General features: G+C 41.2%; 1 protein-coding gene across 1 annotated transcript in view; it reads left to right on the forward strand.

The window, feature by feature from the left end:
- The first annotated feature begins 3,467 nt into the window (after positions 1-3,467).
- Positions 3,468-15,299, forward strand: part of tnfrsf21 (tumor necrosis factor receptor superfamily, member 21) — a 40,312-nt gene continuing 28,480 nt past the window's right edge. Inside the window, exons 1-2 of the mRNA XM_008398608.2 lie at positions 3,468-3,805; positions 13,586-14,282. Coding sequence (XP_008396830.1) covers positions 3,776-3,805; positions 13,586-14,282 — 727 coding nt within the window. The 5' untranslated portion in view covers positions 3,468-3,775. The remainder of the gene's footprint in view (positions 3,806-13,585; positions 14,283-15,299) is intronic.

Here is a 15,299-nt window from a genome sequence, read left to right on the forward strand (position 1 = left end):
AACAACTTCCTTCATTTCCTCTGCTGTCACTGCTTACACTGCAGGTGGACTACAATTCTAAAAGAGCGCAGAAAATCATCATTCAAAGCTTCTTCTTCTGTTCGCTGATTAGCCTGGTAAAAAATCTACTGGAGGAAAACCAAGTCAAATGGAGAAAGCCCAGACTGTGCTGTAAGCGAGATTTGAATCAAGCGGAATAGCGAAGGTCATGACATGCATAACATGCATGTCAGGTCATGACTTTAGCCTGACCTGACATGCAGGCTAAAGTCATGGGAAATTCTTAAATTATTCTGTTAAATAGTGGACAGCAAACTGTTTATTTTTTTGTTTCACAAGTTCTACACCAATGGTTCTTAACCTGGGTTCGATCGAACCCCAGGAGTTCGATGAGTTGGTCTCAGGGGTTCGGCGGAGCCTCGGCCGCGGAGGTAAAGACACACTTGTGTAAAGTCGTGATGACGCCCCGCTTTGCCGTCACTTGCTGCAGAGGATCACGTTACATTGCTTAGCCAATCAGTGCTGCGGAGGAGCMCTGATTGAAGGAGCTTCACTCTCAGCATGGATTTGAACTTGTGTCTTTAATTACTTCAGSAAAGCTCACAGCTTTCGGTGTACTTCTAAATCTGCTCCAGAGTTGCATCTTTTCGGGCTTGCTACTGCCTCTAGTGGCGTGGGGGTGGTAACACAATTAATATAATTACATTACTAAATCAGAATACCACAAAGTCTTATTTATTATTAATTTTTCATTCTCTTAAGAATATAGAGCTAATTAAATGACCTAAATAAAACCTTAAAGTGGTTCCAGTTTCTCTCGATTACCAACCTGTTGAAACTGTGGCATATTTTAAATACCTTGGGTCGTTCCTGGACAGTCAGCTCAACTTTGCTGAAAACACTGACTATATGTTGAAGAACTGTTCTCAGAGACTCTACCTTTTAAGAAGACTTGGTGATCTTCTTAAAGTGACCCAACTAGACTCTAGTTGGATCCCAACTAGACTCTAGTTGGGTCACCCATATGTCTTGAATTAAAAAAAAATCATTTTATTTATCACTGCAGAAGGGTTCATTTAATGCGCAAATGAATCTGATGGGTTCGGTACCTCAAAAAAGGCAAAGAACCACTGATCTAAACGTACCTCTTGTCTGCCTTGTAGGCTAGCTTGTGTTATCTTTGCTCAATGAATTACTTAAACCTTGTGCGTGTGAGGACTGAGGCAAATGTAGAGGTCTATGGAAAATKAAACAGGTTTTAAGTGTGTGGGGTCGGTTGGACCCCATTTCAACATACAAGGGTTAAAAAGACTAGAAATATTCTCTGGAATATGCATCCATTGTCCTGGCAGAATCATGAGGGGGCGGCGCATGTCTTTGGAYGAGAGGCGGGGTTCATCACAGGACAACATAAAGACAAAAGGAGAAACAAATGGTTTCTCAAAATTAASGGAAATTTYGAGTAACCAGTTAACTTAACACGTGTCTTTGGATGTGACTGTCTGAGAAACCCATGCATGCAAAGGGAAGAACATACAAACTCTATGGAGAAAGACGAAGGGCGTGGAAGACTGAAGGGCATTTCTTGAAGACATTAATGCCAGTCGTGCCCTGAGATAAAACTRAACCGATCTGTTATGAATTTATTATCACATATGGACTTGATTCAAAGCAGAATACCCAATCACATGTCTCAYTTCAAAAGTCACTGCTTGACTTTTGAAATGATTTKTGATCTCCTTGATCAAATTTRGGAGAAAATACAATTTCTATTCATGYATGATTGTARTTGAAAAGCTGGYGATAAATATAMGGCAGAGAGAAACTGAACAGTGTTCCAATTAAACCACTCGCACGTTGCAGGTTATACAATGCCAACTTAATGGCACACAGAGCCTTACCCAGTCAGCCCCAATCTGAGAACCGATCTGTTGCATGATAAGGTGAAGGGACTTCTGACACCACAAGATATCAGGTTAACACGATGAAGCTGTCTTGTGATAGATCAAGASACAAAAATCCTGTTATCTCTTCATAWWTGTCACAGTCTAAATGACTTTGGGCTCTCAGTGCATAGAAGCAGCTCACTGCATGGGTGTTACACATAAAAATCCTATCAAAGGATAGAGATGACCCCCTTTCTGCAGCAAATAGAGATTTGCAGGCTATTTGTAAACAGGAGATTTAAAGCATGCAGTCAACAGACCTGTTAAATTATTCATGCATGTGTGTTTYTATGTTAGTAAGCATTTTCTAAAATTGCTTCAGCTTTCATAATAAATTCCTAATTGATGATTTAGGGAATATTATCAGTCTGATTTAATGGAAACACAAGTCTTTCTGAATATGATTGTATGATTGATAGGACTCAGCAAAGCCTAATGAATGGAGTGTGAGGATGCAGCCTATCCACCTAACATTAGCTACAGGGGGAAGGACAGAGTTGCCTGAGTCCTTGCAAGGTTAGGTTGAAGCAATTGTTAAAGCTGGATATAGAATCGGAATCAGCTTTAGTGGAAATAAAATAAATGCTTTGCTGCCACTTTTTTTGTTATTAGAGGAAAATGTGATAGTTGTGACCATGCAAAAATAGTTTCGCTGTAGAGAAGTAGATTACTCTAGCTRTAAGGTGTTCATTGTGTTCMTCAGTCAGTCAAGAAACTGTCTCCAACCAGTTTGACTTTTTTGGTAACTAAATATTTAGTTCCACAATTAAATATTTAATRTACAAATAAATTATTTATGTTCCAAACTAAACATTTATTTTTAAAACTAAGTATTTAGTTTTCAAACTAAATATTTAGCATGCTAACTAAATATGTAGCTAATATMAATTTTGACTTGGGTTAGCTAATATTGGGTTTAGCTAACCCAAATTTGACTTGGGTTAGCTAATAGCTAACCCAAGTTATTAGCTAACTTGGGTTAGCTAATATTTAGCTAACCCAAGTCAAATATTTAGCTAACATACAAGTTAGCTTACTGACAATCAATGCTAGGTCAATATGACTTTGAAAAATGAACATCCTTTCTTTTCTCTTCATGACAGGCTAAATAATCAAAAATATTATGTTAATTTTTTAAAAGTGTGACCGTGTAACATTACAAATGGTACGTACATAGGCTATATCTCTTTTTTCAGAATTAAAGAGGGTGGATTTTGATTTGTTGAACAGCGTGAGCCTTGACTACCAGTGGAACAAGCCGAATGGGACTAATGGGATTGGGACAAGTATTTATTACAAGTTCCTGGCCTCAGACTGTTACACAGTGTCAGTCTCTCATCCCACAGTCTCCTCACACTGAGGACATGACATTACAGATCTCACCGGGGGATTGTCTTCTCCTCCCTCCTCGATTCACAATTGCGGTTCGGCGCACGTGCATGCCCCTCGCGGAGTTGCCATTGGCGAGACGACCCGCTAAGTCCCGCCCACCTGCTTTACGTCAGCGCTGCGCTGTCTGTGGAGGTCTGCAGCGGGCAGCGAGCCGCACTGCACACCGACTGAACCGGCAGGGGCGAGGCGGCATCCATCATCGCTATGGGAATTAAGCGCAGCGTCCTGAGTGAATCGAGCCCTCAGCCCGCTCCACCCGGAGACACAGAGTATAAAACTGAGCAGCCCAGAGCCCCGACCAGCTCCCTCTCCTCCGGTGTGCTGAGGAGAACCATGGTGATGATGATCAGTAACATCTAGAGATGAGAAGTGTTACTCAAGCAGACAACTTGGACAAGGACGTTTGCTCGACTCTCATCCGTGCTCTCTGATTCAGGATGATGTCTGTCATCCATGTGTCCGCCGTGGTGAGTGCATCACATATCCACCCAACTCTCTCCACGGACTGCTTTTCATTGTTTATTCTAAGGGGCTGCTTCGGCAGGTTCTCCATTTAAAGGGGCAGCGCATGTTTTTGTGAAAAATTTCTGAATCAACTTGAAATCAGTTGACTGAAATGACTGTCAAATGGCTTAAAAAAGAGAGATAAATGGGCAAAAAGATATTATTTTATTTTATTGTAAGTAAAAAGTATTCTTAGGTGGAAATTTAACAATGGGTGAACAGAACAAAAGGGGAAAAAAGTTTGCAGTTGGTGACAAAGAAAGGGCAGCCAGCATTCTATTGTTACCCAGAATCAGTCCAGAAAGGGCTGCAAAAATATGTTTACTGTTTATTGTCCAGATCTAGAATTTGTTGGATTCATTGGAATAATAAAAAAAAGAAAATCATTATAATTTTAGTCATTCTAAATAAGTTCATAGATTGATAGATTGAATGACATCCAATCATAATTGTAGGTGATAGATAGCCTTACTTTCTGAATATATTCATTATATAAAAATACATTATTTGTCGTTCTTGTTAAACAGATTCTGTTAGGTTAGTATTTGAATATACATCGTAAAACAAATGTGCATCTAAGTACTGATTATGCTATTCTCAAATCTAGATGYGTTGCCATGGTCATCTTTGGTATGTGTTGAATATGCATCGACAGACATTACTGGTAAACATATGTTGATGACGAATCTGTGACAGTAATTTACAATGGATTAAAGGCAAAAGATGTGCATTTGCTCTGCAGAAGCTTTCACACCCATTTACCTGTTTATTGGGATCTTATGTGACAGATCAACACAATATAGGACATAATGGATGAAGTGGATGGAGAATTACATGCGATTTTCAAAATTAATACTCGGTCCGCCCTGAACACATTGACTCCATTGTGAAATGACCATCATGTTACAAAACAGACTACCTTAGTGTGTCACATGAAATCCCAATAAATACAGATGTGGCATAACAAAATGAGTAGAAGTTAAGCTTTGTGTTTTGATGGGTTATTTATTGTGGTGTTTAGAAATCCCTCCATTGATTTTTTATAGTCGCGTTACCTTTCAGGCTAACAGTGGGGCTGGTGCCTGTCTCCAGACTGAATTGCTTTGTCCACTTCCATCATTGCTGTTGCCAAACTAGCAGACTACAATTAAAAAACTGGTGCAGAAAGCCTGAGAAATCCAGCTCAATGGGACTAATCCCAGACAAAGAACTGATGGGAGATGACAATCAAATGGCTACAATAACCAGGCTAGTTGTCAATGTCACAAAATTTGAAAAAGCCAATCAGGAAACAGCCAGTGCTAAATTCTGACTCTAAATTGAGTTTTCGGTTTGTCTATAATCTTTAATTTTATGCTTAAAAACCCTCTTAATGCAGTGACTTTAATTCCAACATACTCAAAGTGTATGAAATTTTTCAACAAAGAAATCCCGGACAATCAAAGTTAACAGTTCAGACGTCATTTTTCACCACAAAGGAAGAACACAGCTCAGCTGGCAGAGCTCCCAGCTTCCGTCATTAGCAGAGAAGTGGAAACATCTCCACAGATAATCGTCGCCAGTTATTGTCAGTGATAAATCCAGTGTGAATGAGTCTAAACAGAGCCTCTTTCTCTCAGCTGTGCTGGACGATAGCACGGGGACACACTGCAACAGGTGCCAGGCAAACGTGTATGTGTGTATTAGTGGAAGTACTTATGTGTGTACTTTTGATGTGATTTTGATTTGACTGGTTGTGTAGTGAGCCATGCTTTAATTTAACAGTAATGACATCCTAGTGTCTGCCAGAGCCGTTCCACCCATGGCATGCACACTCGTCTTTATGTAACTCACTTGTTTTAAACAGCCACTTGCAGTACTTAACGTGACTCGGCATATATTGTTAATGAAGTAGCAGTAACAACAGAAGTAGCAGCTTTTTGTAGGAATTTCATTCTTGAACTGTTTGTTAAAGCTGGATCATTGGCTCTGTTCATATTCTGTGGAATGTATCTTCCACAGAGCATATCTATAATATTCTATATTCAGATTAAGGTATATTTGGTGTCTGAATTATTAAAACACAAAGTTTTTAGCATTTTATCTATTATTGTAGCCCTAATCCCTGTGAATACTGGGGGTGTACTATATTCTGGTGTGTTCCTGGTATGAATAAATGTGGGAAAATGCTATAAAGATCCATCCGTCCGTCCGTCCATTAAACCATGGCATCTTCAGATCGCCATAAACGTGTACTGTAAGTTACCCAGTGATTTTTTTCAGTGTCTCAAAAGGACTGAGAATTCTGGAAATGTGAGTCTGTAAAAATAAGAAACGTCACACCCAAATTTGTTATCGTGTTTTCTTGTTTGTGATAGCACCATCTGTCTCAGATTGTCAACAATGCAATCCAAGAGACAGCTTGATAGAGCAATGTGCTTCAGCAGAAGATAAACCTGATAGTTGTCTGCATAAAAATAAAATAAGAAAACAACAAACAAAAAAAAACGGTTATTTTTTACAGAAAATAATTGAAGGAGGTAATATGGAAAGATAGGATGACCAAGAATGGATCCCGGGTGTACACCTCCATGGGATTTCAGTGGAGGTTGGGAAACATGCATTAATGCTGACTTAAAATTYGTATCAAAGAGGTCAGAAGACTGAAACCATATCAAACGCCTTACAGACAAACATCTTGTCAGTGGCAGGCTGGTTGTGGTGATGGGCGTCTGCAAGCGGTTTATTTTAGGACAATGTTTGGAAATGTTAAGACGCTCATATTCGCGGCTGTCTGTTCTTCATCTAATGTGTCGGCTGGTTGGATTTACTTGTCCTTAACTTCCACAGGGTTTGTGCTCCAGCCAAGAAGCTGTGGCCCCGATTCTAATCAAATGCAGGACACGATTCAGCATTTTTTGACAGAATGACAAAACAAACATTGCGTGATGAAGTATGCGTACTGCTTTGGCAGACCATCACATGCCGGAAATGTTCAGACTATTTTATACTGTCAGAGAAAAAAAAACAAGGAAGTTGAAGCAATTGGGGTTATGTTTAAATCATGTGTTGCCCTGGCATCCGATGCTCACATGCGATTAGATGGAGAGCTGGACATGTCGCTGGATGAATCACACTGTAACAGCTGCTGGAGGTTGAGAATTCCTGCCTTATTGACAGGCTTTGAGTGAACCTGTGGCTGTTTTTGTTTCATGAGGAMGTCCTGACAGGAAACCTAAAGAGGCTTCCGTATGACAGCTTGTCACTTTACACCTAAAAAACCTCAAGGCATTTTATTAGGAAATTATAAGATASATCAACAGAAAATACGACWTCACTGTGAAATAATAGATGATTTTTGATTTTTTTTTCTTTACAAGTCCAGCTCTAATAGTGTGGGATGCATTCGTATTCACACTGGTAGCCTTAACTAAAAGTCAGTACAACCAACTGCCTTCAGAAGTCAATAAACAGAGAACAGTTAGAGTTATGTCCTTTCAACATTTTTACAGGTGTTCAGTTTCTGGTTCTCTAAGGCTGTTTTTGGGGTGGGGTGTGCATTCATCCCACCCCTGTTTAGTCCACTTTAATCCAACTCCAGTCCATTTCTCTGGTTCATTTTGGAGGTGTGAATGCTTAATCGAACTCAGATGTGGACCAAACTCTCTCCACATACAAACTTATAGCTCAGCACGGTTGAAATAAACTCTGGCGTAGTTTGTGTTGTGTGAACGCCTACTGGACGGGAGACGGCACCAAAAGCAGGAAGTGGACTATAGCGCAGGGCATTTTGGGTGAATACAACCAAAACAAATGTGTGTACATAGCGCTAGCGGAAGAAATGGATTGTGGTCATTTGAGAAAGAAAAAAGAGAAATCCTACAAATTAATTTTTGTTTGCATGTCGTGAAGAAGGATGTTCCATTCAGTTCTTCTTGAGAAATGTTTATGTCGTTTCCTTCATTGGTTCTTGTTGCAGCGCCCCCACAGGCTACCGGACAGTTGGGTGTGAAAACGCCCTTAGGGAACATTAGAAAACAAAGAGCAGCTGTTACTTTTATGCTGGGTTTTACCACGGGTAGTGGAAAAACTTTGCCTTTCGAGCCCATAAGAGCTACTGCCACCTGCTGGTGGGAGGTAGCACTTACTGAAACACAATGTTTTCAGTTTGACCATTTTTTGAGAAATATTTTCAATATACTTACCATTATGCGCTCACACAAACAATATGCAGGTACTTGTTGAATTTATCTGAATTCCCACTGTTGCGGAGTCACAAAAAACTATAGACCTCACAGAGATTCGTTTAATTTTACTATACTTCTGCATTTTCTTTTGAATCTGTGACAGAACGAGTTTGGACTTGGGRCTCAGAGACTTTAGGATAACTCATGCATGTCAATTTTGTATGCAGAGGGGATGGTTGAGGTCGGGGTAAATAAAATTGCCCTGTCCCCAGGCTTAACCCACCTTGAATCATGGTCTCTGATTGGTTGGCCGTCCTGTGCCCCAGACTGATCACGTATTTAGTGGTGCAGGCGGATTGAGGAGGAGTTGGCAGGAAAGGCCCAACCCTGGCAGCAGAAGGACTGAAATGGATTAATGTAGTGCTGATCAGCAGAGGTGGCTGCTACACTGGCTCCAGACAGTAACTCCATGCTGTGTGTGTGCATTTTTCTAAATGTGTGTGTGTGTAGTCTGAAAATGCTAGTACTGCACTTTGTTTCCTCATCTGCTTTGTGTCTTTGATGGCTTTGCATTTTTTTTTTTTCTAAATGGCAGGGCTGATTTTAGTCTAGATAACGGCAGGGGAGTTGTTGACCACACAAGGAAGGAGACACAGTTATGAACAAGCAGCCAATTAGGAGCAGGTATTTAGCTGCCATTAGCCCATCACACTGCTCCCTTAACATGCTGAGTAGCAGCTGTCACAGTGCTTAGCACCATATGGTTAAAAAGTGCTGAGGCGTCTGGAATCTGTCTGCTTAGAAAGCCCAAAAGATGCAGTCCTGACCTGTACCAATCAGTAGCCTTTTAACCCTACAGTCTCAGTCTTAAAATAACTATTGAGTATTTTCTTCTGGGGCTGAAATCTGAAAATATAGAACATAAAAACACTCCAGGAGCCTGATTGCACAAGTCTGCACACCCTTAAGTGAATGCTTTGCTGATTTGATGAACTGTAGTCAAAGTTCTGCTCTCCCTGAAGGTTTGTTCTGATATCCTCTATGGACAGTTTGCAGAGGAGCATCACTGTTATAARGTATCAGTCAARARAARGGTACARAYAGCATATCCTTGCTGTCTGAGACATACACTGTAYCTAAAAATGAAATTGCCTTATTATTGTAAATTCACATTCTTTGGTAATTTATCAATATATTTCTACATGGAAAAATTAGCGGTTTGGTTATGGAGATTTATGGTGACAGCAGTGACCATGGCACCGTGAAGTCTGCCAACTTTATTTACAGAAAATACAGGACGATTAAGTTTGAAATGGAACAAAATGGCTGCTAAGAACCTGACACAATGCTGACGGATTTGCAAGAATATCATGTGCGTAGTGYGTACTTAAAATTTAAATATGTGTTTCTTTATGACAGTTTTGATGACACCAATGTAACACAGGCGTGTACATTTTTGGATCAACAGCATATCTTTGTACTGGAAAAAAAAAATCAGAATTATTCCACATTTACCCATTGACCTTCGAATAACATTTGGGTATTTAGTACCTTTTCCAACATAGAACACTTATCCTTTATTTCAGGTTTTTGTTCAAAACTCACACTGATTGGTAAATAAGTCCACAACAGTAAGGGTCAAGCTGAGGTCATTCTGAAGACTAAACCAGCAGAGAGCTGGGGCAGATTGTCCATTGTTCCCTGGAACCAGCAGAATGTTCTCATTTTCCCATGACACGTGCTCCCTGCCAGAAGTTTTTCTCTTTGAACATGGATGTGAATGAACGCATTGATATCAGTGACGCAACAGAGTTGGACACTGTATGTTGACAGCACGCTCTGATGTTTATGGATGAGGTTCTGGGAATGAACACAATGGACTGAATGGATGTTGTGGTGATAAAAGGGCAGCAGACTGGTGGATGAAGGGACAACCCTGTCAGCTCTGAAGGTATTACTGGTGTTTCTGTAATTACTATAAGGACTGATTTTTTGGAAATAACTTTTTAAAAAATATTTCCAATCATACCTCAGATTTRTCCTTTCACCTCCCATGTGAGTGTAAAATATTTCTAGTGAAGGCTTAGTGTCCAAGTAACATGGACTGGTATACAAATTGGCTAAAAAGGGTTAAGGAAGGTATGTGCCCTTTAACAGATTAAAAAAGACTTAAAACTATGGGAAACAACTGTCATTGTAAAACAACTATAAGCTTCGAAGACTAAATATGCACTTTACCAAATATGATTTTATTTATATTAAAGAAATTTTAGCTATGCTGACCAACCGGAGCCTATGTGAAACAGTCACTTCTCAGCCTGGAAGGGGTTGAAAAGCCATTTTGAAAGCTTTGGGACTCTAGTAAACCAGAGTCAGAGCCATTATCCATACATGTTAAAAACATGTATGAATAATGAACGTTCCGATTATTGGGCGGGCCTAACAACATCACTCCATTAGGAATTACAGAAACACCAGTAATACCTTCAGAGCTGATAGGGTTGTCCCTTCATCTACCAGTCTGCTGCCCTTTTATCACCACAACATCCATTCAGTCCATTGTGTTCATTCCCAGAACCTCATCCATAAACATCAGAGCGTGCTGTCAACATACAGTGTCAAATTTGATTGGATTGGACAATAGGAGAGCAACGATTTATCCTGGAATTCATAAAAGACAAACACCTAAAGCACTACAGGCCTCGCTTTACTCAGTTAATGTCAGTGTTCAGCAGCAAGAATAGCATCATGGGAGAGTTCCAAGTCTAAAATCACTAGTGACTCAAAAGAACACCCTGTCCCATTGCACATGTGCTAAAAAAACATCCGATGATCTTTGGGGACATATTCAGGGGACTGGCGAGACAAAAGTGGGATTCTTTAGAAGGTTCTGTCCTGTCGGATGGTGTACAACTGAAACATCCAACCATTTTCAATATCTGCTCAACAATCCAGGGTTGCATCGGGTACACCAGTCTATCACAAAGCAGCCCATCGACTCAAAGGAYCAACAGCCATAGACAACATGTATGGTTAAGCATGCAGAATCCACACAAAGAAGAACCCAGGATCTTCTTTCACCAGGGGAGCAGTGCCATGAACTGCACCACYACAAAGTTCCCAAACTAAAAAGATTTAGGAGAAACAGAATACTGGAATACCTGCAGCAAATCCTAARACAGAAAGTCCGACCCTCAGTTTACGACTATGAAAGGCACTTTGGTTAACTGACTCATGCTATGTACGTATACATTACACGACAGTTTCTACTGGTGTAGTTCAGGTTGTATGATCCATTTGTTTCAGAAAGCATTACACTCTTTAAACCACACAGCTTTACCGTGTGGAGCAGYTTTTACCATCTTTAGTTTGAGAGTTAAAACTTAAAAAAAGCTATGAAACGTTGCACTAAGTTTCTCTAGAGTGGAAGATCTGTGCCTTTCGTGTTCCAGGTAGTGTKACACATGCATGACTCAGTCTGTCTGTGATGTTGAASCCAGAGGTGTGTGTCATTCCACCAAATCTAGGMAGCTGACAACTTCCAAGCAGAGGTGAGAGGGCATTCTGTGGAGGCAAAGCAACAACTACAGCTTACACTAGGGGATGAATCATCAGCTGTGACAAAAAACCCACAAACTCTGTGCTGGTTGAGTCTCAGGATGAGTCAATGAGTTTCATTATGAGGAATTCTACGATGGCAAAGGCTTCAGGATATAACTGTAACTTAACACCTTTCAGTTTTTACATGTGCAGCCACTTAAGACAAATCAGGACCAAAAAGTGATGTTAGTAACTTTGACACTAATGTCTTCAACTACCACCCGAACAGAGAAAGCAGATGTCAGAAGTTCCTGCCAAAGCAAGATGAAAATAATTCATATTCTAAATCAGTGTTTCTCAACTTTTTTGGGCCAGCGCCCCCCCAGCCTTTATCCAGGTCYCTCACCGCCCCCCACCAAAGAATTTGTAGGATACTTTGCACTGACCATTATTTTATTATTAATATTACTATCACTATTGTAGATGTTTTGATTTTTATTCTTCTTTCTGTATTTATCATCAAAAATAATTTCCCAGAGAACAAAAAAGCCATGTGAATAGAAATTATTTCCACAGGTGTCTATGAAAAATGCAATGAACATTCAAGTTAAAATTGGTAGGCCTAACAGCAGCCAGTCAGAGTGGAAAAAATATTCTTATTTTGTGCCATTTTCTAGTTGTAAATGTTCCACAAACTGACCAGATAAAAGATGTTCAACATGCCAGTTTAAACTTTGAACTATTTGCAGAATGACTGAGCTCTGCAACATTAAAACATGGATAGAACTTTAACTACATTAATCATAGTTTTTCTTCTCTTCGGTGTTTCTGTTGGTTTCTGGTGGTGCAGCTCTGTGCTGCCTTCAGGAGAATGGGACATCAGAGTATCATCCATAAAACGTCACCCACATGGCATTTATTGTTCAAACTAGAGCTTTCAGTGGAAAAACAAAAGTTTCAGGTCCTTTTAATGCCATAGAAATATGAGACAGAAACATGGATTATATCTTTATATAGACCTGCTGCGCCTCCTAATCGTCATGTGTTTCACATCATGTGTTGATTTTCCATTGTTCAGCTTCGGATTCTCTGTTTTTATGCCATAATTCACATCTAGTTCGCCGCTCTGTTTTATGTCCCGCTTCACCTGTTTTAGAGTTTTGCGTAATATGCGCGTCTTTTTTTATTTTTTATTTTTTTAACCCCCTAAGGTGCAGGGCGTATCTATGGGGAAAAGGCAGACTGACATAAACCTTTTTAAGACAACGGAGACATTTTCGGTATTCTGATTATTGAAATTTAAAAGTGCTGTGGTACCGTTGTTCTATCATCCGTTTCATACCGGACCACTTACAGCACYGGTGTTAATGCTATAAAATGAACGCCCTCTATCGTGGTATTACCACGATGGAACCCATTTATTTAAATGGGTTCATTTTTCAGAGGGATACAAAGTGAGGGTATGGTGATTTTATACATGTCTATAAGAGGGATTTTCTGTTGTCCTTCCATGGAAGCGGGCAACTTTCAAACGGAAATAAAGCACTTTTTAATATAAGTTTCTGCTTTGACATGATCACAGAACTGCCAAAACATATGTACAAAAGTACCAGACAAAGTGAATCACAGTAACGTCATCAGCCGGTGTAACCAGCTGATGGTAGCTGGTAGCTTTACCTGATGCGGTGAAGCTACCAGTAGCAGGAGCGGAGCTGCGCCAAAAAGCTAAGAGAAGCTAACAAACACTGAATAGAAGATGAGCTGCCATTGATACAGTTGCAGCCAAGCATGATTTAATGTTACACAATACAGTTTTACCAAGTTGCTCAAAGTCTAAACTGGTATTGTTGTGCATTTAAGGTGTAAAGTTTACCTTCGACCAAACGCCCCCCAAAAGCATCCCAGCGCCCCCCTTTTGGAAAAATTTCCGCCAGCGCCCCCTGCCGTCCTCTTAACGCCCCCTGGGGGGCGGTACCGCCCACGTTGAGAATCGCTATTCTAAACCAACTTACCTGCTGTTTCCTGTTCTCCTCTCAGCTCCTGTGCACGGTGGTGGCTGACATCTCAGCCCGAGCTTTGACCACATCCACCGCAGACGACCAGCCCCTCCTCTCTCCACGCCACTATCAGCACACAGACCAGGACTCTGGCACCCAGCTGGTCTGTGACAAGTGCCCAGCTGGCACCTACGTCTCCATCCACTGCTCTCCGACAACAGTGAGGGAGTGCAGCCCCTGCCCCAGTGGCACCTTCACACGGGGCGAGAACGGCGTCCAGCAATGCCACCGCTGTCGGGCTCCGTGTCCCGCGKGCTTCATCGAGAAGGCGCCGTGCACGGCCACCCAGGACAGAGTCTGCACCTGTCCGCCCAACACATTCCTGTTGAAGGGCGGCGGTCTGGAGTGCAAGCCCCACTCCCTGTGCCCGCCGGGGACCCGGGTGAAAAGGCGCGGCAATGAAAAGGAAGACGTTCTCTGTAAGCCGTGCATGAAGGGCACGTTTTCTCAGGTGAAATCCAGTGCCATGAGTTGCACAAATCACACAGACTGCAAAGCTCTGGCAAGGCTGCTGTTGACACCAGGGACAAGACAGATGGATAACGTGTGTGGACCCCCTTCTGCCACTTTGCCATCTGTCCCCCCGACCACTCCACTGGGGCCTGCACAGGCTGTGTTTGTTCAGGAGACGATGATGTCATCGGTCTCCCCATTGTTGAATGGACATAAACATAAAGGTGAGGCAGCCATAATGCACTTCTCTTTTGTTGAGAAGAATTCCCATTCAGATGAACTTCCTGTTTTTTTGTCTCAGTAAAATCAAATCCCTAGAGGAGGAATGACATGAAACATAAGAGACTGCATTTGCTAAGAAAACTTGTTTGAAGAAGTGGACGTTTTAAGGTTCACTTACCACTAAGAAAATAATCACAAACATACAGTGGAGTGTTTTAGATCAAAGCCTCTTCATATGTTAAAATGGCCCAGTTAAAGTCTAAACCTAAAACTGAAAAAACTGCGACGAGACTTGGAAATAGATGCTTGCGTATTCTCTACATAATTGTTGGCTGACATGAAGCTATTTTGAAAAGAAAAACCTTCCGTGTCCAACTGTGAACCGGTAGCGACATTCCGGCAAGTGCCGACAGYTGTTGCTGGAATTAAAGCTGACTTCACAAAGTCTTGACTTAGGTAGGGCTTCATAGAAATATATGTCACATTTTTGTTAGTAAAAAAAGTWTAAAATTCTGTATGAGCTAATTTGTGTTGGTTTATTACATAAAATCCCAGCAAAGCACATTTAGGCCTGTGGGTGCACATGAAGAAATGTGGAAACGTTGTTGAAACTGTTACATGGCTGCAGGTTATGTATTTTTTTGAAGTGCCGCATCCTCACTGCACAAATGCCCCCCCGTCTCGTCCAGGCTAGAATTCTCATAGGTGGGATATCTGTTGGCACGGAAACAGCAGGCTGCCCCTGTATGCCAGGAATGATTGCATTTTCAAGGGGACTCAAGGTTATTTCTGTCCTCTTGTTTCATCTYTCTTCTTTTCTTTTTCTCCTGTTGGCAGAGAAAAAACCCTCGGTAGTTCCCCTACATTTTCCCGTTTGTTTGCCTGACTCGTCATGTCCTTACCCGTTCTTACGTCATGCTCGTTTGAGCCAGCCAAGCAGTCATTTCTCAGAATCAACCATCCATAGCTAGCATACCTCTCCTCCACTAAACCCCCCACAGCCATAATACTGTCACTGC

Source organism: Poecilia reticulata, linkage group LG21 (assembly GCF_000633615.1).
Source record: "Poecilia reticulata strain Guanapo linkage group LG21, Guppy_female_1.0+MT, whole genome shotgun sequence".
NCBI classification, from domain to species: Eukaryota; Metazoa; Chordata; class Actinopteri; order Cyprinodontiformes; family Poeciliidae; genus Poecilia; species Poecilia reticulata.